Source organism: Parus major, chromosome 1, assembly GCF_001522545.3.
Source record: "Parus major isolate Abel chromosome 1, Parus_major1.1, whole genome shotgun sequence".
NCBI lineage: Eukaryota > Metazoa > Chordata > Aves > Passeriformes > Paridae > Parus > Parus major.
In genome coordinates, this window is record NC_031768.1 from 30464737 (window position 1) to 30491726 (window position 26990).

The 26990-nt window shown below is 37.1% G+C and overlaps 1 protein-coding gene across 16 annotated transcripts in view; it reads right to left on the reverse strand.

Moving 5' to 3' along the window:
• EIF5B (eukaryotic translation initiation factor 5B) overlaps positions 1 to 26990 on the reverse strand; it is a 37424-nt gene that overhangs the window by 6973 nt on the left and 3461 nt on the right. For 5 of the 16 annotated variants that reach the window (XR_004496870.1, XM_033513436.1, XM_033513454.1 and 2 more), the window contains exons 1-17: positions 25809 to 25975; positions 15325 to 15450; positions 15130 to 15235; positions 14109 to 14760; positions 13419 to 13639; positions 13091 to 13241; positions 11396 to 11491; positions 10849 to 10935; positions 9351 to 9440; positions 6920 to 7215; positions 6189 to 6296; positions 5935 to 6045; positions 5017 to 5084; positions 3707 to 3848; positions 2041 to 2172; positions 1207 to 1389; positions 919 to 1080 (exon numbers count right to left, since the gene is read on the reverse strand). Coding sequence is in view for 15 of the 16 variants with exons in the window: in XM_033513436.1 (XP_033369327.1) it covers positions 919 to 1080; positions 1207 to 1389; positions 2041 to 2172; positions 3707 to 3848; positions 5017 to 5084; positions 5935 to 6045; positions 6189 to 6296; positions 6920 to 7215; positions 9351 to 9440; positions 10849 to 10935; positions 11396 to 11491; positions 13091 to 13241; positions 13419 to 13639; positions 14109 to 14760; positions 15130 to 15235; positions 15325 to 15450; positions 25809 to 25960 (2883 nt within the window). In the remaining variant the exon portion in view is untranslated. Of the gene's footprint in view, positions 1 to 918; positions 1081 to 1206; positions 1390 to 2040; positions 2173 to 3706; positions 3849 to 5016; positions 5085 to 5934; positions 6046 to 6188; positions 6297 to 6919; positions 7216 to 9350; positions 9441 to 10848; positions 10936 to 11395; positions 11492 to 13090; positions 13242 to 13418; positions 13640 to 14108; positions 14761 to 15129; positions 15236 to 15324; positions 15451 to 25808; positions 25976 to 26990 lie in introns of those variants that run through there. The other 11 variants (XM_015622526.2, XM_015622534.3, XM_015622493.3 and 8 more) reach the window with 8 other exon arrangements.

Consider the following 26990-nt stretch of genomic DNA (forward strand, 5'->3'; position numbering starts at 1 on the left):
GTTTGTTTATTAATTTCTTTTATTTATATGTCCCATTCTTTTCTTAAAACTGCAAGGCAGCTTCCTACCTCAATATGCACATTGTTCCTGCAAACCTCTATCCTTTAGCCCTCCACCCCAGAAATTTCAGTTTTATTTCGAGGATGACAATTCCACATGAACAAGCTGAATCAAAATGCACCCTCACTGCCTGCCTCAAGAAAGCCCAACAGCACCCTGGGTCCACTTCCCCAGCTCAAGGTTCCCAAACCTGAAAGACCTTTCCTATTACGTTCACCTAGGTTATCTATATGGTTTTCTTTGCCTTAAAAAAGTCTGATGTTTTTTGTTTAAAAGGAAAGTAATAAACGTCTGCACAAAGCAGCTGTTTTCTTGCATCTTTGAATCACATATATATATATTATATATATATATATAATTTTAATATATATAATAATTTATTTACAACCTTTTGATTCTGTGTCTCCTCCTCATTTCATGGAAAACCACTAGAAACTCGTGTTCACTTTTCTCAAATGTAAGTGTATATGATTTTTGTTACTAAAAAAAAACATTTCTACTAATATTACAACTTTAACTTGGAAGTCACTGTACCAGTACACTCCAGTTTCCATTTAAGATGGGTATCTTCCTCTCACATGTAGCCACAGACTTGAATCTCTTATTAAAGCATACACATCCTAATCCTCACTGCAAGGTAATCCTTGGTCATTCTCTCTGCCACTGCTGTGACAACACACACCCCAACAGGAATGCACAAGTATATTTTCACAAAAGACACCAGATGTCCCCTGCATTCCCCTTGAAGCCACCTTCAGATACCGTTACTATAACCACATTCTATTACATCTCTTTTTATAAAGCTTGATTTATTTTTTTCCTAGTTCTAAATGCCAGTACAGTAACCAGCTGCCATACCTTAACTCGTAGCTCCTTCATAGGAGGAGGCAGCAGCAGACCTCTAATCTGAGTTACGATTGGACCTTCTACTCCAGGAACAATAATGGTGTCCCCTTCTCTCAGACGTCCATTAATCAGAATAACATCTATGGTAGTGCCCATGCCTGGCAGTGCTTTAACCTGAAAGAAAAGGGAAAAAAGTTACTACCTATTTAAGCACTTCAAACCCACATTTTTTAGCAGAATGAAGGGTGCAGGAGGGGGAGAAATTTCTGTATGAATTTCAAGAAAGGGTTACTGTATTACCTCCATGACTTGAGCTCTCAGCTCCTGACACTCAGCCAGTCTCTTGGTCAGCATGGTTTGTGTGAGCTCAACGAGAAGAGCTATCAGACTTCCCATGCCATCCCCTGTGTGAGCAGAGGTAGGTACAAGAGAAACAAAAGTGCGGGGATCCTTATTCTCATAAAACAAGGCAGCGTTCAAGCCCTGGAATCAGGATTAACAGTTACACAGGGAAAAGCACATGTACACATCAATATTGATAGTAACATTCAACGCCAATAAAATACCATCGCATTTTTTAAATCCCGATTTAAAAAGCCAACACTGTTACTGACAGCATGCTACAGAACACGAAGCCTCAATCCACACTTGGAAGCAGTGTGGGATAATTCTACAAAGCTAATTACCCCATCTAGCTTCTAGACAGCATTGTATGTCACTAACAGAGGAAGTTCCCAGAACTGCTGTGATTCATACCCTGCCAGCATCCAAGAGAAAAAGAGACAGATGGAATTCTTTCAGGCTATTCCCAAGGAGAAAGATCAGTGACAGAAAACTTTATCTGCTATTCATGACTCCATTGACCATGCACAGCACTTAGCTATTTTTCTCCAAACCAGAAGTAAGGGGGGAGCATTTAAAATAATGCAAAATGCAAAAACAACAAAGTTTGGTTTATGAAAGGTTAGCACCTGTCAGAAGAGATGCAACAGTTTTCTTGATATTCCAAGTTGTTTTGAGGAAAGGGGAAAAACATAACAAAACAAAAACCACCCAATAACGCAAAACAAACCACACCACTCATCCATCCCCAACTATTCCTTTTAGCAAAGAACCTTGAGCATTCCAACCTACCTGTTTTGCAAATTCCACTATGATAGCTTTTGCACGTTCTTCAAATTCGTCTTTGGTATTTTTTTTCTGCTTCTTTAAGGTGACAGCTACATCTGTATCTGGACTTTTTTTCCAGTCATATAACCTGTCAATCTTGAAAACACAGCAGTATGTCATCTTATGCAGCTTACTAAAAGGTGTCTTTATGCCTATGCCACATCATCAGTGAGAAATACTTTATCAACCAACTTAGCCAGCCATCTATGTGCCCCAGTAATCAAATTAAAGCATTTTTATTTGCTTTAGCTGCTATATTTAGCTCTGTTTATGTCAGGCAGTATTACAGGGTAGCAGTATTCAGATTTTAAAAATTCAAGCTAGAGAAATCTTTTTCATATGGAAAAAGTTTATATGCATAAATTGTACCAAGGTTAAAATAAAACATTCAGAAGAGACCTGTTTATAGATTCACATGCACACCAAAAAAACCCAAAACCGTGGAGGTGTTTGTGGTTTTTTTCCTGAAAAGAGACTACATTAGCTTCACAAAGAACTTTTAAAATTTACTGGTAAATATGGACCCTTTCCCACGTTGCTACAGAGAAGGGACCAGAGTGGGGTTGTTCAAAAGACAAAATTGTACTTCAGAGAAAGTTCCCCAAGACAGCTGCCAAAGCAGGACAGACTTAGCCCAAAAATCTATTTACTGTACAAATCAAAACTACATCTTAAGAAAATGGATTATAACCTGGTCAAATAATACAACTGTTACTTAAAATGCAAGTGCTCTTAGCTATTTAATTTCAGGCTCACTGTAGGCCCTTGATGGCAACGAATGACAGTCAGGTCTTCACATCTGACAGAGAGAATGCTACTACTCTGCCATAAGGCCTAGACACCTCTCCATCCAAGAAGTTGTTTGCATTCTTTCAAAAAGTAGCTGGTCTTGGTAATGACATAATGGCCTCCTCAGCTCCAACCACCTTCAATCTTAATGCTCCTTTCACTCTTTGAAGTATATTGCAATTCTTACACTGCACACAAAAAGCCTTCTGACAGCTCTCTGTCAGCATGTCAGATGGCTTCCAAGGTCATTGGACATGAGTAATTTCCATATATATAATTCAATTCATCAAATCATCACAAACACACAGCATAATTTCCCATGCACAGGATTTCTAAAAACAGGGCTGAAAATAACTATCTAATTTTCCATCTAATATTGCAAAGCCCAAAACACTTCCCACAAGTGATCAACATTACTGCTCCATGACCTGAAGTCAGTTTGTCCTGAAGTCAAACTAACCAGTATCAGTGACTAAAATAAAGTATGACTTGTCAGCGTGAAGCTTGTGTTGGAATTTTATCAGAAAATGCACACAAATGTATATAAGTAGGCACAAGGGGAAAAAAACCCACAATTGAAGTACAACTTCCAGAAGTGTGAATCATGTACAAAAGTTACATAAGGCAACAAAATTTACCAGTCAGGAGAACTGATTGTTCTGCAAAGCTCCTGTAGAGCCATTGTGGTATCAAGGACATAAAAAAATTCAACACATAAGACCCAAGAACCACCCCTTCAGATTTTACACAAAACAATTCCAGTTCAAGGAAGAAAACAGACAATTGTCAAATGCACTATTAGAGTAGAAAAATCCACTATGAGGATAAAAATCTATCCTACCTTGTTGAGAGCTACTATAAAGGGGCATTTCTTTGATTTCAACAGATTTATTGATTCAATTGTTTGTGGTTCCAAACCATGCATGATGTCAACTACAAGTATAGCAATATCACAAAGTGAGCTTCCTCTATTTCTTAGATTGCTGTGACATTAAAAAACAGGAAAAAAAAATCAGTCATTCAGCAACAGAACCTTTATAAAAACACCAAATACGATGTCCAACTTACACTGACAAACAAAAAGCTAACTCATCTGTTATTTACCCCTCAAAAATGTAAACCATTCAAATGACATTCTGTAATTCCCATTTAACAAAATACATTAAAGAATTTGTAAGCAAAATTAAGAAACTACTATTCTCCTGAAAGTTTTCATATTATTATATATTTTTTACAATGTAAGATATTTTCTGATCATTTTCTAAGCAAAAATTGGGACAGTTAAAGTGAAATGCAGGAGTGTAAAATCTGAACAAGACTATTTTTATATACTGCATAAACACTATCACCATTTTATACAATATAGTGTAACAAGACCATCACATCTGTGTTGCCAAACAAAACCTGGCTAGAAGACAGAGGGAGAGCTGTTAGAGGTACCATGCAAAGGTACTGATCTGAACATTACCAAGTGCCCCACAAAACAGCATTTTGTGGGGCACTTGGTAATGTTCACAAAGATTTTTACTGAAAAATGTCACATCCAAGTATTAATCCTTCTGTTTCAAGATTTCACCCAAGATTGCACCTCACTGAGTTCAGTTATGCATGTCATGTTTTACCCTTAAAAGCTGATTTAGTGACTTGCCTGAATGCCACTAGTGTTCCTAGAATGCATTTGATCTCTGCTAAGACTCAGATGACTCGTGTAATTAGTAACTTCCAGTCTTACAAACTCAGTTACCTTAACTGGGACACTATGAATGAGATACTAAGACAAAAGTTTGAATTTTTCATAGCAGAGTACTTAGGTCACCTGAAATCCTCACCTTTTTTCCTCCAGCTAGCTTCCTGCTTCCATCTTTCCTCTTACACTAACTATTTATTTACATGCTTTTTCAGATATTCATGGCTCAACTGGCATGAAGACAGAAAAATAATCAGCTATAAAAGGCCAGAAATTAACCAGACATAAAAAGCACCTGCAAATGAAGCAAATCCACTTAATTCCTCTACTTTTAAGTTGGTTTTGTTGGACTTTTTTTCAAGTGAGAGCTAAAAAATGAATTAAGACTTCGCACTTTGCTAAAAATATCTCCAGATGCTTTGGCCATCAGTTCTGAGAAGTACAAAATTGTGAGAAAACCCTACCTGAAAGACTCATGTCCTGGAGTGTCGATTATCAGCATGCCTGGAATTTTTATGTTCTCTCTGTCAAACTAACATTTCAAAATATTAGCCATCTTGTAGAGGTTACACAAGAAGAAAAAAGAACAAAATAAGAGCTGGCAACATTACTGATAGTCTGCACTTCAAAAATCCAGATACATATTTTAAGGCAAACACCCCCTATAAACCAAATCAGTCAACAGTCATTTCAACATTTAAAAAAATGATGCAGCACATTCCTCAGGTATCAACTGGCCACAAGCTAAGCTGAAATCTGTAAGATAAGGCAGCCTACAGAAGAAAAAACATTTCAGGGTAGTAAGATGCACCATCCTTGCTTTGATGATTTTCTCATCTCCCCTAAGTTCACATGTTTACTAAGTTGAGTAAAATCTTTGAAAAAGCCATTACTAGACCAAGGCTTTTCAGCCAGTTACTTCTGCAAGCAAAATAGGATATAGTATCCAAAACAAATGATACAGAACAGTTACTATTTCTGTAACAACATAAAATGCATCACCCAGGAACTGGCCAAATTTCAGCACATACAGCAAAGGGCAAGATTTTAACAGAAAATGTATTCAAGAGGTTTCAAGACTCTCAATTTACAATCAAAATACTGACAAGTAAGCAATCTGTGTACATATGTGCACTGTCCAGAACAGAGTAAACAGTATTTGCATATTTTTCTGAAGGAACAGCTATGCATTAACTGAAATCAAATATATGAAAAATGAGACAGCCACTCCTTTGCTGGGGGATGATAGGAATTAAAAAACAATCTACCCCAAAATTAGAGAGTGGGGAAAGTACATGTTCATGTCAGGAAATCTCACAAGGCCTTTATTAGTCTACATTTCATGTTTTTTAAGATGCAGCTGTTGAAGTGCTGTAACTTACGTTTTTCACCATCTTGGTTTGCTCATTAATAGCTTCAAGAGGAACATTAGTTGCACCAATCTGCTGAGTGATACCACCAGCTTCACTGTCCTGCACATGAGTGTGGCGGAGCTAAAGACAAAAAAAGACCAGAAATACTTACATATAAGAGACTAAAGTTATGTCTGAGCACACTCTAATTCTTTCTATTTCACCCCAAAAAATAAATGCATAAACAAGAGGCACAGGCAGTGCTTATACATTCTACACCTTACCTTATCTAAAATTTTGGTCTTGCCTGTGTCTACATGCCCCAGGACACAGATAACTGGTGCTCTGAGCTTTTCAGTGTTCATATTTTTGCTGTTTTCAGCTCGCCGCTTCTATGTAAAAGACACATAAAAATTGGTGAGTGTAAACCAAAAACCACAGCTCACCTCTTGACTTGATTACATACAAGCAAACACAGAGTTAGCTGTGGGACTTATATTTTCAAGGCAATTTAAGATCTGTCATCCCTCTTTTGGTAAATGAAAAATTTTTTACTGTTACATTTTTGTTTGGTTGGTTCTTGTTACAGTCTAGTAGGCTAAGCTGTTCTATCCACTAACAGTAGCTTTGCTGATGGTACATTCTGAACAAGCACCTTGAGTGAGGAAACCAAGAACATTAGCAGCCAAGAAAGCGCTGAACAGTTTAGACACATCTTTTAAAACTTGAAAATATCTATCTATAAATAAAAGCTTTTTTTTCCAGGAAGGATATAGAGGTGGAGGGAAACAACGCTAAAGTTGTTGTTTTTGTTGTCAGGTTATCTAAAAACAAATACTTTACCTTCACACAAAACCAAGTTGGGTTTTTTTTCTTAATTAACACAATTTCTGAACCTGCTTAAATATTAGCCCTAAATTGTTAGACACAAACCCCATTCTGACAAATTTGACAAAATTAACTGAAAATTAATCTGTTTGTTACACAACACAAGAATCCAAGTGTATCTTAATACCTCAATTCTTCGTTTAGCTTTGTCATAAGCACGCTCCTCCTTAGAGCGGTCATCATCAGAGTCATACTCAGAATCAGAGCTAATTTCCTTGCTAGGTTTTTTTTCCATAGATTGTTTTCCAATAGCTTGGGAGTCTGGCTCTCTCTCATCTGAAGTCTTTTCATCCTCATCTTCACTGCCTTCACTATCTTCAGATTCTTCACTCTCTTCTTCCTCTTCCTCTTCCTCATCTTCCTCCTCCTCTTCCTCATCCACTTCATTTTGTTCCTTGACTTCAATATGGACAGGTTTACTCTCTGTTTAAAAAAAAATGAAGCAAAAATTCTCTATTAAAGTTCACACTTCTGGGAGAGAAGGCTTCAAAAAGCAAAAGAGACTATTAAGTGCTTGTCAAGATCATTTTCCAGCTTCCAATGAAAAAAAAAAAATCCACAAAAAAAAACAACAACAAACACACCAAAAAAAGTATTTAATGATCAGAGCTGCTGGCTTGTGTTTGAAATCCAGAAGCAAAGCTTTGGGTGGGGTGTGAAGAATATTATCAGTACACTTACATTTAACATTATTTGCAAACATTGAGACATTCTTAAAAGTCATGTGCACTTCATAAAGGAATAATGCACCAACACCTTTTTAATAAAGCCAAAATACTCCAAATCATTACTCTATGGATTCTGTACACTACTGATCAGGAAGGCACATTTAAGCAGACATAATCAGAACAAATGGTCTCTTTTACGCCCATAAAAAAAAAATAAATCTCATCTTCAGGCTTTCTTAGATGGTTCAGAGAAGATTAATATTTTTCATAGGAATTCTTCAATAAACAAACAAAAAGAATTATCAAAAAGTAATTTTCTTTCTTTGAAAGCTTCCCATTTATAATCACCTGTAAAATCACAAGAGGCAAGCTGGTAACTTTAAAACCATGGATTCTCCTCCTTACATCACTGCTGGCAGGCTCATTGCTTTTAGAGATTAGTTACATTTCCTTGCTACACTCATAGTCCATCAGCTTAGTAATACACTAAAACTAATTCCTGGGAAGGCTCTTTTTCTGGATCCCACTGGCAGAGCCTTCAAGTCCAAGCAGTGAGAAGTGCTATGTTCTCTCCAGCACAGTGGTGCCAGACTAAAACACTCAAGAAGGCGAGCAGCCCTTAGAACTCAAAAGCACCAGCAGAACACACCTGTGCTGGAATGAAATCCATTCTACTGTATGTATCTGTATAGCAAGTATTACACTTGAAAGCACAGGTGCTAGAAGTATAGGCAAGTAAAAAGTACTTGATGAATAAATAGTCTTTAAGCATAAGAAACAATTAAGACTGGAAGTACTAAGCCCAGTAACCAACCCCCATTCAGGACAGCTCATAAAAATACACTTTTCTCCACCACTGGAAGAAAACATCTGAGAATTTATCCCTGCACTGTTGCACAGCCCTAAGTTCTCCACAAACACTGCTGTTGGGTATAGACAGAATATGGCTTTTGGCATACATGCACAGGAATACACATGTTCTGGCAACTCGTTCCTTTCTTCTAAACCTGCCTCTCAAAGAAGCATATTACAGAATCACAGAATGATTTTGGCTCAATGGGACTTCAAAGACCATCCAGCTACAGCCCCCCTGTCCAAGAGCAGGGACACCTTCTACTAGAGCAGATTGCTCAAAGCCCCATTCAACCAGGTCTTGAACACTTCAGGGGATGAGGTTGCACAGTTTCTCTGGACAATCTGTTCCAGTGTCTCACCACCCTCACAGTAAAGCTCTTCCTAATATCTAAACTAAACCTACTCTCAGCTTGAATCAATTTCACCTTGTCCTGTCACTCCATGCTCTTGTAAATAGTTTCTCTCAATATTTCCTGTAGGCTCCCTTTAGGAAGGCTGCAATTAGGTCACACCAAAGCCTTCCAGGCTGAACAGTACAAATTCTTTCAGTCTCTCCTTGTATAAGGGAACTTACTATAACATATGCATACTGAACCTTCACACCATTTTATTCCTCCACTTCTCTGGAAACTTCTCACAGGATATTCTCCCAGATGTTGACAGATTCTTTTAATAAAAAATTCTACAGCTTTGAAATGATTTCTAGAGAAATACAATACCAGGTAAAAAGTTTTCCTAAACTCACAGAGATGGTTTAAGCACATATTAGAGAAGAGGATTTTTACTTCCATAAAAAGGACCAAAAAATTACAACCTATTTATTTTAGATGGTAACTGCACATAAGAGTATTTCCAAAGGGTTGTAGTTTGGAGAAGAGGCTCTTGTATGTATTTATCATCATACTTGCCCCACAATTTATTTAACAGAGCAGAGAAAAAAAATCAAAGTAAAATATTGTTTTCTATAGAAACAGAAAGCTTAGCCCAAAGCCTCTTAAACAGACAAAAACATATATTTGGTATTTACATGCCCACCTTTCTCTCCATCTTCATCACTGACCATAGCTTCCCAGTCATCCAGACCTGCATCTTCTGTTTCGTCTTCTTCCTCCTTTTCTTCTGAAACTAAGAAGCCCAACACTGAAGTTAGAAAAAAATCAGTCCAGCAACATATAACATTTTTAGATTCCCCATCTTTTGACATACTGACAACTGCAACTTACAAATTTGCTGTTGCCATAATTCTATTGAATTATCTCCAAGTTCCATAAAAATAAGATGCTACATGTTAAAAAATAATCTCCAATTCTCTCCACAAAAATGATGCAGTGCTAGTATCTTTGCCTAGACAAACTTTCATGGAAGACACAGAAAACCTAGTCAGCTAGTTCCTGTCTGACTATCATGCCAGTGCCTGCATAATGTCTCCCAAACCTGTACCACAATCACCATTCTTGCAAGGAGCTGCCCAATTAACAGTCACTATGTGTAACAAAGTGGCAGAGAAACAAGAATACAAGTTACAGTAGAATTTTAACTAGTGAGAATATACAAATTGTCTATAAAAAGGACACCAGGTGCCTTAACATAATTATGCCATGGATTCCAGAAGCATTAAACATATTCATTCAGCAGGAATTCAGTAAGATTTATGAAAAGACTCCAGCTCTTAGTAAGAGACAAATGGAAAAATGCAAATGTACAACCCTCTCTAAAAGAGGCGCTATACAATATAGATTTGCTGCAGCACGTGTGTCATCAACTTCGACTCTCTGAAACGAAGAATAAGTTCCACACTGTTAGAATATTAGCTAGGAACTAATGGTCTGCCAGTGAGTCCCTCTCTTATGGCAATGGAACAGCAATCATGATACAAATCAAGCTAGAATCACAGGACACATTCAGCTTTGTCTTCAAAAGCTGCACATTTTGTCAGTATTTGTCTGACTTAAGACTAAGGGTAAAAACTGAAAGTCTCCTTGCTGAGGAAGCCCAGTGCAATGTGATTTTGACAGAGCAAGTATTGTGTGTAGGCAAAGATGAGAACAACAATCTGATCGACAAACCTGCTGATAACTCAATTTCACAAGCTATCACATCTTCTGCATTCAGCACTTGTGAAAGCAAAACATGTGGAATAAAGAACACAATCACTGAATATTACACTATCAATCCTAGAAGTAGCATATTTCCTCCCTACCTCCACCTAAATGTTGACAAAACAGACTTGTAAAAGTAAGTGAAAAGTCCGGAGAGCAAATAAGGCACTGAATGTGCTCATTTGAGATAACTAAGCCAACTAAAACTGGAGTTCACCCAGAATAAAGGACCTTTACATGCTTATTTTGAAGCTTCATGCCTTTTACTCCATAAAGTATCATCAGTTCCTCCCTTAAGAAAGGAGGGAAAAAAAAAGGCAACTACACCTCAAGAAAGGAAGGCCATTCAGCCACATCCAGCAAGGTATGATAACTATCATGCAGCACTGACACACAAGCTTAAGGATTTGAAACTTATTAGCATTACCACCAACCTGGATCTACAGGAAGAGGAGCCTCTTCTTTCACTGGTGTTTCCAGTTCTACAGCATCCTCAGCTGTGGAAGTTACCTCCACACTTTCTGAAATTGCAAGACAGGAAGTTGGTTGCTACATATTTTCAAAGCGCAAATTCTCTTACACATACTGCTCCAGCTTATTTGGAAAACATATGGCTTTCTAAGCAGTTGAATAGATTTACAAGATAGGTCCATTATTGACATTTAAAACTCCTCCCACTCTTTAAAAGACAGAAGAAAATGAAGCAATACTAGTGAGCTACCCATATTTCCCTTACTGTTCCATTAAAAATGAAAACTAAAAAAAAAAAAAACCAAAAAAGCCAAAGAAAGAAAAAAAAAAAGAAAAATTATTAGTACAATTCAGATAAGCATCTTTTGTGAAAGGCCTTTACACCACCATCTCCAACATTTCGAAAATCTAAATTCTGAAATGCAATAAGCTTAAGATTAGCTGGTTTGTTTCAGAAATACTTCCAGAAATGTGACTGATCAATTAGGTGTCCCTATATACAAACTACACCTTCTTTATTTTCTGGCTGCTGCTGCTTCTTTCTCTTTTTGTCTTCATATACTGGCCTCTTCTTTGGCACAGAGTCTTTGGATGGCACTTCAACACCTTCAAAACAAAAAAATTGTTAAGAAAATCCAGGTAATTAATAAACAAACTTTGGTTTAAGTGAGAACATGTTTTCCAAAATTGGAAGATGAAGAAAGAGTAGAAAGTTCAATGCATATTTTATCTTTTTTAAAAGTCTGAATTCAAAAGCTAGAAAACTTCTGTGAAGTATAGTTTTTCAGATACTCCTGACAGCTCTCAAAAAGAAGTCAGATAACTGGAGGAAGGGGATGGCAATGAAACAGAAAAAAAAAAAAAAATCCAACTGGATCGTATGACCGCAGGTTTAATTTATCACAAACCTGCATAAAATGTCATGAATACATCCCTTAACAATTTAAGGTCTGCTGTGCAAAAAAATCACTTAAAACCTGTCTACCAATGGTCCAAGTTTCAGACAATTTGGAGTAGCTCACAGGCAGAACTCTTCTTAAATGCTCAAGGTTGCTCAGCAGACAACATTTTCCCTTTTGCTCTGTGTGGGGAGGTTTGTGGGTTTTGATTCGTTTTGTTTGTTTGGGTTTTGGTTTGTTGTTGTTTTAAGGGTTTTTTTTTAATTTTACAATACTGATGGTTTCAGGTATTAAAACAATGCCAGGTTCAATTCACCAGCTTCATCTTTGCCTCACCAGGAAGTGAGAAATATATGTAATATATGTAATATATGAAGGGATTCCATCAAAACCAGAAATTTGGTGCAAAGGTAAATTAAAAACTGAATTACTGCTGCACATTCAATTTTTTTTCAGGTAATTTATATTACAGAGTAATATACATTATCTGAGTAATTTACATTGCAGATTTTACAAAAATCCAGTTGTAGGGGCACATAAATAGAAAGATTCTAATAGCTACAGCAATAACCAAAGCCTTGGTGTATGTTTAAGAGCTCCAAACATTTTACTAGTTACAAAGATTCCTACATTTATACATCCTCCTACCAGTAAAGTGTCAGTTAGTGTACTCAACAAATACACTCAGCACTCACAAATTACTTTCCAGTTGCCAACAATTCAGGAAATTTTACTTACAACATATTGGACAATTTTACTTCATTCCAGTGGAGACACATTATACTTCACAGAAAAACAGGAAAGCTCTTACATACTCCTGATGAATCCCAGAGAAAAACTTATCTTTTCCATGCACTTCCCCCATTGTTTTTGAAGCAAAACAGCACACTTTCTTAATTGAGCATGTGAACTAATTCAACAAGATCCAGATCACTGGTCTTACAAGACCTCCAAGCATAGCCCATGTGCTTTTCCTGGTCTTTAGATTACACCACTTCTTTAAGTGCTTTTTCCTAAGTTTGATAAGTAACATCTTCAAACCACAAGTAGATGTATTAAAAAGCTGGATATTCAAAGTGTAAGCTAAAAGCACAGAAACACAGACACTTAAACCTACTTAAAAAATAAAGGGGAAGGGAGGGCACACACTGCCTTCCTTGACAACAGAGCAACTTCACATGGAATCACTCAGCACTTGCCCTCCTAGCTCCAGATAGGAAAAAAATAAACACAAAGCAATAACAGATATAAAGTTTTGTTGGGTTTTTTGGCTTGGTTTTAATTATTATTCAACTTTACTGCTTACCCTGAGCTTGGAGCAGTTTAAGAGTAGCCTCTGCTCTGGCTCTGGCTTCTCGCTGAGCTTTTGTTAAAAGTTTTCCTTCCTTTTTCAAACGCTCCTTCCTCTCTTTTTCTTTCTGTTTCTTTCTTTCTTTTCTCTCTTGCTCTAATCGTTCCTAGAGAAAGATAAATGAACATGCAGAAACTCTAAAGCATGCTTTACACAAAAGCTGCCCAAGTATCTTCTGTTTACGAGAAACGTATTAAGGATTAATTCACCAACTGCAGCAGCAAGCAGACAGATTAAGGTTACTCTCTCCCTTATTTTATCCTTGAAGCGAGATATACGGTACCTCTTCTTTGCGTTTTGCTTCAAGTTCTTCCAGTCGTCTTATGCGTTCTTCCTCCTCTTTTTTTGCCCTTTCTTCCTCCTCTTTCATTTTAGCCAAGGCCTCTTGCATGGCTTTAACTGTGGCTTTACTGGGACCCTTCTTCTTCTCTTTCTCTTTTTCTTCTTTCTCACCTTTCTTTTTCTTCTTGTCTTTTTTCTTTTTGTCCCCCTCATTGTCATCAGCTACAGAAAGAAGAGGCATACTTTCAAAGATCCCAGAAGTTTCAAAGATACTCTAAGTACAATTTATGTTTCAAATATGATAGATAACATCAAATGAGGAATTTTTTCACTGGCTTCTACATAAACATTTTGTAATGAAAACAATAAAACTCTCTTAAGTCATGGCCTGAAGTCTTAAAGTATCAAAATAACAGGGAAGTGAAAAAGTACTCTTGCAATACAGAAGTATAATCATATACTGTAATGAGAATTCACCATCTGGCTTGTTTTCCCATGTACCTGAACAAACTACAGACCAGAAAACACAGCCACCTATGAGCCAACACAGAGAGGCAGACAAAGCTACCAAATTTCTAGTATTCACAATTCAAAATAAACCAAACTGTCCTCACTGCCTGGCACTTCCCTGGTTAACCTCAGTTAAAAACTACAATATTTAAATTACAGTTTTAGAAACCATGTTACAAACCTTCTGTTCCTGCAGCAGCCTCTCCTTTCTCCCCAGGGCCAGGGATTGTTGTAACTTCAGGAGAAGCCTTCTCTTCAGTTTTTTTTAGAGATTCCTTTGGCTTTGCTGGTTCTTTACCACCTTCTAATTCTTCCTTCTCTTTCTGCTTCCTCAATTTGGCTTTTTCTTCTTCACGTTTTTTTCTTTCACGTTCTTTTTTTTCTGCCTTCTTCTGAGCCACTGTTTTTACTTTGAATGAAGGTTCTTCTTCATCATCCCCACTCTCTGCAGCAGGAGCAGACTTTGGCTTTTGGTTTTTCTTTTGTCCTTTTCTAGATTGGGAAACCTCATCTGATTCATCACCACTCTCGCCTGTAGACACTCCTCCCCCACGCTCTTTACTTTTTTTAATGTTAGTTTCATCTTCTTCTGACAGATTGTGTTTTTTATTTGACTTCTGAGTTTTCCCTTTGCTTTTCTTAAGCTGTGTCTCATGATCATCATCATCACTGCCAGAAAGCATGTCTTGTTTTGCTTTCTGGGCTTTTTTAGATTTTTTATCTTTATCTTCCACTTCCTCACTGTCATAGTCATTTTCCAGATTGGCTTTTTTACTCTTTCCTTTTCTTTTTTTATCTTGTTTTGATATGCTTTCTTCATTGTCATTTTCAACCTGGTAATTAAACAATTCAATAATCAGCCGTGAAAAATTACTTGCTGTCAAGAGCTAAGAGGTAACATTGAGATACATCAAGAAAAACCTCTCTTATTGAACAGAAAGTTTGAAAGCAGTAACTATTCCTGTTGAGTGCACCACACTTCAGCCTATAATTAAGATTTATTCTTATTGGCTTTGAATAATTATCATATCAATACATGGCTTTTTTTGTGATTTACTTTACTATGAAAAGATGATCAAATATAATTAAAAGAACATGCCAGCTGCACGTTTCACATAGGATCTCCAACTACACTGCAACACTAGAAGTTCTCTGGGACAGAAATGTCTCATATTTTAACTATTTCCTATTAAAAAGCCCACCTCCCTCTCAGTGTTCACCTTTCCTGTAGAAGGTTGTTCCCTGTCAACTTTCCCTCCTTGCGCCTCTATTGACAGTTCCTCCAGCTCCTTCAGGATATCATCTTCACTAAAATAAGAAAGAAGTTAGGGCACTTAATCAACTGAATTTTTGGATAATGGCATAAGATCAGACAGGTGGAAAAAACCCAAACTTACTCAAAATCTTGTTTCTTCTTCTCTTTTTTCTTTTTGCCTTTGGATTTCTGCGGCTCTTGATCCTTTGCAGCTCCTGCACCTTCTATCTCAGCAGCAAGGGCATCAATATCAATATCATCTTTTGCACTGAAATGAAGAAAGAAAGCAGGGTTATCACTAGTTCAAAGCATTAAGTTTACATAAGTAGAAGCCATCTGAATAAAAAAAAAATAATGTTTCAAAATGCAAAATCAATCACAAAATATATGCAATGCAGAAAAAAATGCTCCATGTTTAACAAATGATAATGCACTGTTACCTTATTCCACTCACTAGGAAGGGAAGGAAAAATCCTTCACAAGTGTGTTCTGTTTGAAGGGAGGTGGAACAATAAAACACATTCAGTTCTTGCAACCCCAACTTTAAAAGTTTAGCTATGCAATCTGACATAACTTCTTGGAAGAATGTAACTAGACTGTCTGACTTTGGTCATCCAAAAGATGTTTGGCCCTTCAAATCACAAAGTTTTAAAATGAAGCACAAAGTCACAACTAGGGCATCCTACTAAGAGATATTTATCTGCTCTTTCAAACAACCTTTAGCAAACAAAATCTACTGTATTTTTATTTAGCAAATAAGTGAAAGTTCTTTACAGCTTCCAACTCATAATAACAGTTGGCTATGCTTCGCCATCAGACTAAAAATCTTGTTATCTTTCAAGACAAGAAGTCACACAGATTAACAGAGTTCAGCCCCAAGCCAGACTTTAAAGCAGATCATAAAAAAATACTAATGTAGTTGGCAAGCAATCATTTGTACCAGTTACCTTAGTGTTACCTCTCTCAGGCCTACAGAAAGCCAAAAGAAGCTTTTGTCCAGATATTTTACCACCTAATCACACTCACAGTACAATTGTAAGAAAGGAGGCTTACTTATTCCATGTTTCACACAGAGCTTCAGTACTCTGATGCTACTTTTATCACAACAGGCAGTTTCAAAACCTATTTAATCAACAAGTTGTTAGTATTTCACTTAACTGCATCTTAGATAAATGGGCAGAAAGCTGCTGTTTTACAATTTCACTGCCTCATTTATTAGCACCCACTCAGGATAAATCAGACAAAGGCTGACTCACCAAATACCCAAAACTGTATCCAGAAAATAAGGGAAACCAATTTCTTACAGATTTAGGACTTTCAAGATATAACCAAATTCTAAACTACCAAAACTTCAGTTGTGCCAATTTATAAATACATAAGTTCCATCTTAATAAAGAAAACTAAGTATTTAATTATACAGCTACAGATTCTAAAATTCAGTAAGTCTAAGTTGTAGTTCTCTGCAAAAAGGAAAGGGCTGGATTCTTCTGCAAGTGAATGCTGACACTAACAAACATTTTACCAGACATATTGCAAGTCACCAAATATGCAAGTCACCAAAAACTGTCAACATGTGACAACAGCACAACTAAGCAACGAAGTATGTAATTTATTTAAAGGCCAAGACTGATGATTTGTATTTTTAAGATCTTATCTTTTCTTCTGGGTAGACTGAACAAACAAAATAAAAAGCACCACAACAAAGTACCTCACAGTACAGTACTTGTATTGCCAGAGATACTTTTAGTTAAGAGATGAAAAAACACACCTAAAATAAACCTAGTAACACTCCCTCATGCGCTGACTCGATTTGTTATACGTTTGTCAAAAGAAATGTATCTCTCATATAGTTAATGTAAAATCTCTAAAGTAATCATTATCTCCCTCAAGAGAAAAATACACATTTTGGCCATTCTCACCTTAAGATGATTTGATGTTTCAGCAATTAAAGTGTCATTTTTATAAGCAGTTTAACTGGCTCTATCAGGGGTAACAGCTGAAGTAAAAATGCCACTCACTTGTATACCTAGAATTAAAGCTCTAATGTCAAGCTAACTACATTATCCAGGCCTACACATAGGCCTTCAAACTTGTTTTTGCATTAATGACTGAATATCAAGTTTATTAAGCACATTTGCTTTCCTCATTTTCCTCTAGGAGTTAATGGAGGAGACTGAGTCATATCCAAGCTTGAAGTAGCTTGAAAACACCAAAATACATGCTCAGCTACTACTTCTTCCAAGGCGGTACTGCTCCCCTTACTAAAGGATCTTAACCATGTGGTTTTTCAGGTACTAAAGCACCAGGCCTTTAAGCAGCTCATATTTTACATGGATATTATCAAAGCTCACTTCTCACAATGCAGTTTAGCAGAAAGCTATGTCCAAACATAAAACACATGGGTTTTTGGCTACAAGTAAAGAAGATGGCTCTGGTACCTTATGTTTTCCAGGGTACAGGCTTTAAGAAGGTAAGATTTTATTTGGTGTTAAATCAACTCACTTCAATTGAACTTTGAAGAAGAAAACTACTTTAGGGGAAAAAAAAAAATCTCTTAACACTGAAAAAAACTATTTAACAGACATTAAGCTTCAACACCCACCAGCAAGAACACTTTATGAATAATAATAATAAAGATTGCCCAGCTGTCAAAATAGCGGCACCAATACAAAAGTCTTTTTGAACTTGGCTTTCATTGTTTAGTTTCTGAAAAAATAGTCAATGGTTTCTGACAAAAAACAACACCCAAACAAACAAACCACTCAAAATAACCTCTATACTTTCCACTACACTTCCACTTCACTAGGAAGTGACAGAGCAAGCTTCAAATATTTGAAGCCTCAATGAAGTAAGAAGTGAAATTAAGGCTGCACACAATTACATATACTGCTGTATAAGAACTGACAAGCAAAATTATCATTGGAAAGTCAAGGAATTCAAACTAGCTTCCATTACTACAAGTTTATTCCCATATTGATCTTGAATTTCCTTACATTTTAAAACTAATAATATTCCACTAGGATTTCATAAGAGAGTTGAAAAAATTAAGAAGGTGCTCCTCCCACTCCTGGGAAGGTCATACTCCTTTTTATAAGGAACCCACTACACTTAACTATATAACATGTATCACATTTCCTATGGGCATTTGTCGCTCTGTTTTGAACAGCAAGAAGAACGACACAGACTCTCTTGTGAGTTGAACAGGAGAGTTCTTCCTCCTAAGGTGTATTACCTCAGATCTTCTTTTATAGACTAATACGTGAAAGTACAGAAAAGTAAAACTCTTATTGGTTAGTAAACTAACACATCATTATCATTGGTCAGTGGGGTACACCACCCCTTGACCTTCTCTTGCAAGAAAACAAGAAACTGACAAACAGCACCTGCAAGGCTGTTTTCTGTCTCTGAGGATTGTTTTAATTCTTCTTTATGATTTCCCAGGCCACTTTCTCAGGCAAGACTGAGAAAGTAATGTGGCCTGCTATTCCACAGGCACTGTGCTCCCTGCTTCATAGTTAGCATCCATCAGCATTATTAGATACACCATGGAACTCTTTATTGTAAAGGTTTTTAAATAGTCTCCCTACACATATTTCAGAAATCCAAACATTCTTTCAGGAACCTCCTTCTCCAAGATCTCCCAAGGTCTCCATTCAGCCTTTACCACGGTCCAACCCTAAGAGGGCCTGCTACAGGAACCAGAAAGAACCAGAATGCTCACATGGTTTTCAGTTTTAACCTCAAACTGCTTTTGTATGAAGATTTTATAAACAGATTTCACAGCCTCACTACCTTAGACCATTCAAGCTCATAATACTTTGCACTAAAAAAACCCCTCACATTTCCCCAACACAAAAGGCTAAAGGAGGTCTGGAAAACAAAGTGCTACTGCACTGCAGAAGAGTTATTTCCCTGATTTTCCATTGTCTTTGTTTCACAGGTGAAGCCTAAGCCACCTCTGTTATTCACATACTTTGATTCCAGCCTCTGTTTTTGCTGACAGATATAAAACGAGTTTTGATATTGCTAAAGCAGTGTTTCAATGCATTAAATTACAGCAGGAACTAGGTGTGTTTACTTCACTCAAACCTAAACAAGCTGTTTTTAAAAAAAATGGCTACAGATATTTTTCCACAGAGGTCTGTGCCTAAGATAGGGCAAAACTCTACAGTGCTAAAAGACATGTGAGATTCATTAAAGGAGACTGCAGTAATCAGTAACATGTACACAGACATCACTACATTTCATATCTCAAAGTTTGTTATTTTTTTAGAATTACATCAAAAAGAAAAAGTGCTCAACATTTTCTCTACACAATTTCACTGCCTTTTGCCATTTATGCAGGATTACAGTAATGCATTTTTAAAATAACACAGAGAAACATTTACATACTTTATATTGAGAAAATATTTACCTTAACACCCTAAAAATTACATTAAGAACTCAACTGCTTCCCAAAAGGGTTTTAGTACAAGTTGTCAGCACAGACTAATGAAAACCTCTGTTTTACATGGGAGAAGCCACTTGGAGATAGATTCCTGAATATTCATAGGGTCACAAGTTAAATGCTGTGCTAACACAACATTCTGTACTAAACCAGGATCAAATATATCCAGACCATCCCAAATAAGCCCAAGTAAGTGTTTGGAGATTTTTAAGGCAGACATGGGCAACAGAAGAAACAAAGCATCAAATCAGGCCAGTAACAGAAATTGATACCCAAAACACAACCTAAGTTGCTCATGTTGCATGTTAAACAAGAATGCGCAACAACAAATAAAAGCTACAATTCCAAATCCTGCCTCTAAGAGAAAGTATGAAATGTCTTTCAGTGTGAAGATTAAAAGAGCTAGGAAATAAAAGAGCTGTCACCTACCGCTGCTCAGTCAGATGTACAAAGACATCCAGTAGCTCTGCTATTTATAAGATCCCACACAGTTGCAAGCTATTGAGTCAGAAAAGGGAAAAAAAAAAACCTTGTGACTGATAGATGCAGAGTCTGTAGGAAAAAAAAACTCTGCCGTGTTTCTCTTGCTGCTACAGCAAGGAAACAGTATTGAAGACTAGAAACACAGTTTAAAAGCAAACAAACCAACCCCTCAACTAATACATTGTATCTGCCAAAAAACATTAAAAACACCTTAAGGTGTTTGGCTTATTTTATTTGGGGGCATGTTTGGGTTTTTTTTAAGATGAGAAACAAGCACAGTTTTGAATCAAGTTCTTTTTCTGATGCAATGGCCTGCAACAGCCAGAACCTAGAAATTCCCTGTGGATGCCATCTGGATACCAGAGCTGACCCTAACACAAACTCTGATTTGCAGACACTGAAATTCACATTAATCTTAGTTTTCATATTCTAGGGTTTACTCTAGTCTTTTACAGGCATGCTTTCCCATTTTTGCTTACAAAAACCCCTCACACAGTGAAGTTCACTGTTTCTAATACTTGTTCACAATTAGCAAGATTTATTTTTAAATTCTGAAGTTCCACCATTTCTTTTAGTCTATAATATTAGGTGTTCATCAGTGCACCGCTCACTGGAACAGAAGCTGTAATGCTCCATTCAAGATTTAAACTTAAAATTCTCAAATAACAAAAAATATCAATGCTTCCTAATAAAATACGTCGGAACAATTACAAGTACATTTTAACTATTTATCACTTCTCTCTTCCATGGAAGTTTAAAAACTTATTTTAAGTACTGACAGAGTTAATATATTCATCATTAAGGGATTTTCATAGTATGAACCTGCCATACTAAGGACAGATACTGTCTGCAATACAATCTCTGGAACAGACAAATCTAGGCATGGAAATTTGAAAGACTTCCTCAGCACTGCCCAGGAAAACAAAGCTAAATGCAGGAAGACAGAACTACAGCTACTGAAATAAGAGTTAATAAGCTTTTATCATTTATCTTTGTGCAGTGAACTTCTGCAGCTAAAATGCATAATTGCCCTTCCTTGCCAAACAAGATCCTCCAGCTTTCCATGCCAGTTCTAGTGAAGGAAAGCCAACTGACCAAGAGCATTTCACAGACTCTCTAATAAGAGACAAGCTCGTCATATTAGCAAGACCACCAGCAAACAGTTCTTAAGACCACACACAGTTGTGACTTCCAGTACACTTATTACAGTACCTACAATATATCTCCCCAAACACAGAGAAAAAACTTCATTATAAATAGGCACCGTGCAGCTACACGTGACAGAGATGGCATCCTGACTAGGCAGCAGTGAGATAAAGGGCAAAAAAGCTACTAATCCATTCATGAACTGAAAGAGTGAAGCAACAGGATTATACAAAGGAGCTGAGTTGCCCTCACTCATATCCATTTGACTCTATTGAAAGTAAGTAAACGTAACTGCTGAAATTAAATGAAAGAATTCAGCTTGAAACGAGACAAGCCCCAAACTACTGGAAATCCAACTTCCAGCTTTGCAAACAAAGTCGATAACACTTTCCTGCTGAAACCAAAGCTAAAGTGTACCCACAGACTAACCAATTACAAGCACTTTTTGATCTACTGCACTGAGCGACACAAACAGGCTTACTTGTGCTTGCCTTCATCTTATAGTTAACATGCTAATTCAAATCACACTAAAAATCTTTTACTTAGGTTTTCAGCTGCCTCTGTTAAGGTGAAGTTGAAAGGTAAAAAAACACTGTACAATTAAAAACAGACTGAAACAAAGAAATTAAACCTTCATGTGAAAGAGGCAGAAGAGTCAGCAAGTTGACACAGCAAGAAAGTTGCATCACTGTTGTAAACTCACTGCCCACATTCCTGCATAATCAGAAGTTCATTTTTGCTGAGGCAATCTTGGAGGTATTTCATCAGTTACATGACACCAGCTCTTCTAACTGCCTTCAAAGAAACATCACTGTCATTAAGTAATTTTGTTTGCTTAAGAAAAAGAATTCCTTGGCCTTCAAAAAGACTGAAGAGAAGCTGAACCATCTCTTTCCATGTGTTTGGTTTTGCAGTAGTTTCAGACCAAGTAAAACTAATAGCTCTAGTCCGACTTTTATCATTGTTTCCCCAGAGCACCTTATCCATCCTCCACATGTGTGAGCTGTACGCTCTTTAATAAGATGCATTTATGAACACAAGGTTATCCAAAACCAGCAAGTTACCAATGCTAAATGACATACTTGTAGTTGTTTTCATCTGTAGTATTGATATTGTTTTAAAGACAGAATGCCACTCGAAGTTCTTCTACAGCAACTGGTCTAAACTGTGTCAAAACATAAGCCACTATGGAAGTAATCATTTAGTTGTTCAAAACCCTGCATCACCAACTTGTTCTTTAAGTGGGTTATGAAATGAAAAATGCAGACATCTGCTGGCTCAGCAAGACTATTCAAAACATGAAAACAAAGCCCTGGCCTTTTTCTCATTTTGGCCTATCAACGTACATCAACACCACAAGCTTCTTTTTTTTTTGGTTTTGTCTTTTCCTCCACTGAAAATATTTAATTTACATATGACTGAGACAGTTTGAAATTCAGGAAAAAATGAACTGTGCTCCTTTCTCAGCCCAGAAAATTAAGGAGTGTCCACATGAGCACCAGCTGCAACCCATTGCTGCTGAGAGTGCATAAAGAAGAAAAATAAAACCACAGCCCTAGAAATAGGGCACCCTCCTCTTGCCTTTCCCACTAGGGTGCAGCAGAGGGAAGAACTGACTTCCTTGCCCATTCCCAACTACACTTCCCCTCTCATCAGGCTCAGGCAATCCTGCGGCCACAAGTCCATGCAGAAAACCCTTTTTGGGCAGCCGATGAAAACACACACCTGATTTGAACTGTGGGCCCATAAGCACCGAATGCACTGCAACAGAAGCAGGTGCAGCTGGGGATAGCAAGAGTAACACCACAGGGTTTGAAGTGTCCAGTAGCTCAACTGAACCGAGTTTTACATGAAACTACACCTTGTGATTTTTCATAGATGAAGGAAGCTGGTGAAGCTACCTAATTACATTAGAGCAAGGAAGTATAATCTGACTAAAAGGATAATTGCTTTTCATTCAAGCTCCCAAAACAATGATTCCATTATTAATTTAAAGAGTCATGCCCTCTCTTACAAGTTTGGATGGGGAAAAAGAGTGGCATAGTTATCAGCTAAGCAAAACCTGAAAAAAAGAGGACTACACCTTTAACCCACACAGATTCTAGAAAAATAAGAAGTCTGCTTCATAAAACTCAGATTAAAAAAACCAAAAAACACAACAACAACAATTAAACCAAAAAGGAAGAAAAAAAAAATCACCAAAAAGGGGAAAAAAAGTGCACACCACAACCACACAACCTAAAATTTCCATTTAAACAAAGGTATAGCAAAACTTCAAGATAAAAAGCTTATGTTGTGGCTAGCAGCTGGCAACAAATCTCTCTGGAATAAAGCAGCTCTTCAAAGTTCAGTTTGTGTTTATATCTCAAAATATATAATGATGACTAAAAGCATGGAATATGAAACACTAAGTAAGAAACTAAGCTTCCAATCTTCCCTGAACAAGTTATTTTGGGGTTTTTTTTGTTTAAGAAAAGTGCAAAGACAACAGAAACTACCACCAAGTTCAGTGTTTCACAACTTCCATATCCTACACATCTCACTGTATAAAATCAAAATACATCACAAAAACACCACTTAAAACAACTTCAGAACAACACTTTACATTGCCTATAATCCCAAAGAGCAAACGACGTCCCCCTACATTAGCTGTAATTAAAACCAACACTCCATCTTACAGCATATATTTAAAGAAACATATTTCAGGCTTTCAGAAGTCTTCAGAGAACTGAAACAACGAATTCTGCAATTCCTGATGGCTTCCAATGTACTATTTTCATACTTTTCATAAATAGTAGTTATACATGAGATTTAGATGCCATCATGAACATAATGAAAAGAATAAAGATTTCCACAAGAAAAGCTGCTTCTTACAATATCCCTACTGTAATACAGTGTTTTTTGGTTTATGCTGCCCTTACCACAGATATTTCATGATCCATTTAGACTTTTTACAATGATGCTTTGCTTTAAAATAAAATCCAAAAAGTATATATGGTTTTCTTGTAAATATGAAATGCCTGTGTTAAAAACTATAGGCTTGGGGGGAACAGAAATATAAATTTGCATAGAACAGGACAACAAATTTCTGTAATGATGCATTTATTTTACATTATATTACTACATCTTTCAGTATAAAATCTTCCATCTTCCAGATGAGATTGGAAAAACAAGGATTTCAAGGGTTTATCAGCTGTTCTCCTTGATGGAGTTGCAGAAAGCTTTGCTTGTGGAAATATTTTTGAGAAGCAGATAAGTTACTATACTCTGGTGTACAGAATGTTTCCAAACTACATTCTAACCTTCACGGAACTTTCCTACACAGCCCTGAGGTTTTACTTAACACACTAATAGAAAAGGAACCAAAGAGACTGACTAGTAGACAATACTGGACAGAAAGCAATACACAGCATCAGTAAGAGCACTGTCTGTCTTATTTTAGCATCAGTGTTCACTCTTGGCTGCAGCACCTGTAATTTCTAAAGCAATAAACATGAATGATCAGAGTGGAATGCCTAGGCAACAGGTCACATTATTAAAGGGCAGAAGAATAAACACAGCTAAATACTACCTACTGGAAACTAAAGAAAACTATTAAGAGAAAAAGAAGGTGACTTAAAGCTGGGAGAAGAGAAAAATACATGAAAAGCTAACACTTTCAAAGAGCCATGTTCTATGCAAGCAATAATCTGTAACATAGAATACAAAGTACACTCACTAGGAAGCCTACAGCAGCAATTTGAGGCTCAGATTCAAAGCAGAGTCCTATAGTTTAAAATAGCCTTTCTGCACACATTAAAAAAAATTTCCTAACTAAATTCCAAAGACAGTAGGATAGACAGAACCAAGGATAGAACCTTGATGTACTTTCTGCCATTACAACCATATCAAAGAGCATAACACTCCTCCCAAAAGGAGACTATACATCAGAGGACGTGCTCTTCAATTAGGAAAGCTTGAAAACTTGGATATCTCATCTTTTTATTGAAATACATGCTATAAAATTTCATTTGAAAATCAGTGATCAGCACAAACACAAAAATTCTAAAGAGGAAACAATTAAAACAACTTCCTACAGCTTAGGAGCTATTTTGACCCAAGACACTCTCCACCTTTACAGAGCACCTAACACACTACAAAGTGACCATATATCTGACCATTCTAGATAAATATGTTCTTCATTGGCAGATGCACAGCAATCAAGCAGCAAAAGTTACTAACAGTTCCAGAAGGGCAAAACAGAGGTGCTGGTATAGTATGCACAGATTTGTAGTGTTCAAGTAGCAATATGTATTCATAACAGGCTACAGTCTTGCATTTTCATTCTTTTCTTGCTCATCACAGCTATCATCTCAATCACAGTCTTGTTATAGAAACAGGGTATAACTACATAGGGACAAAATTCATCCTGAGCCTCATTTCCCAGCACACTTATCAAAACCCATTGATATAGCCGCTACTGTACTCAGTGGAAACAGGGGAGGAGGAAACTCCACTGCAGAAGTCAAAGCTATGGAGATGAGGGGAGAAAGAGTAAAGATTGCTTGTACCTTACATAATTTGTCTTAGTGTGTTGAGCAGAGAATCTCCTTCCTGTCACCACATCAATTCTCAAACAAATATTCACAGCATAAACATAACCACCTGCATCCTTCCCACATGCTTCCTCTGCACTACAAGTTGTGCCCATGAGCTGCCACATGCTTTGGGAGCTGCAGCCAAAAAGGATGTAAGAAACCGTACCTGTAACATAACTGTTGGGAAAAGAGAGGAAAAGGAGGGAATAAATAGCACAGAACTATATGGCACAGAAATGAAGATGCAGCAAACAAATCCAACTGGAAGCCTTTGATTACACAGTGCCATTCCTCTCTCACTTTATCAGAAATGAAGACTGATGGAGGACTTTAAAACTCCAAATTGCACAGATGCAAACATGCAGTGCATCCTCTCTCTCAGGGGAACTTGACATCCACAAGGATGTCACCTAAAACCAAGACCACCAGTAAATGAAAGTTACCTCTGCAGGTAACACCTGTTCCAAAACATCACTAGCCTTCCAGGTCCATCCTCACTTCCATCCCTCAAACCCCCTGCTATAAAACACCTCCAGTGTAACCATCTTGTCCTCTTTTCTCAAACACATGCCTGTCTGTATTTTTCTTCCACATCATCCCTCTCCCTCCCATACAACTGCTAGCCCTGTGACAGTACTGTCAGTGCTAGGAGCAATTCCTAAGCTTGGTACCGCATTTCCAAGACCTCAGGACTAAAGCCTATCAAAGCTTACTTTGGCTGAACTTCTGACCTGCCTGCAACTGTTCCTTGATTTAGCTGTGACAGCAATTTCTCTAATTAACCAGGTGCCTATGCCTAATTGGTTCTACTTTTGTTTATCTGGGCACGCTGCAACCATAGTTTCAAACAGAATCAGTCACAAACAGTCACTGCACAGAATGAGATATTTACAAGTCCACAACAATAATGTAGTGTAGAGAAATACAGGCCTGGTATGGGAGCAGTGGCCTTGAGAAAGGAAGAGACAGAACACAGCAGGGCACAGGCATAGATGATAAACAGAGATGGCCTCTACAGACTCGGCACAGGACACCCCACAACTTGAGAGACGCTGGCTAAAAGAAACACAGACCTGAACAAAATTGGTTTTAGGGGTAATAAACAAGAAAGAAATAGTATTCAATACACAGTGCCTTTCTCTTACTTGGATGTAC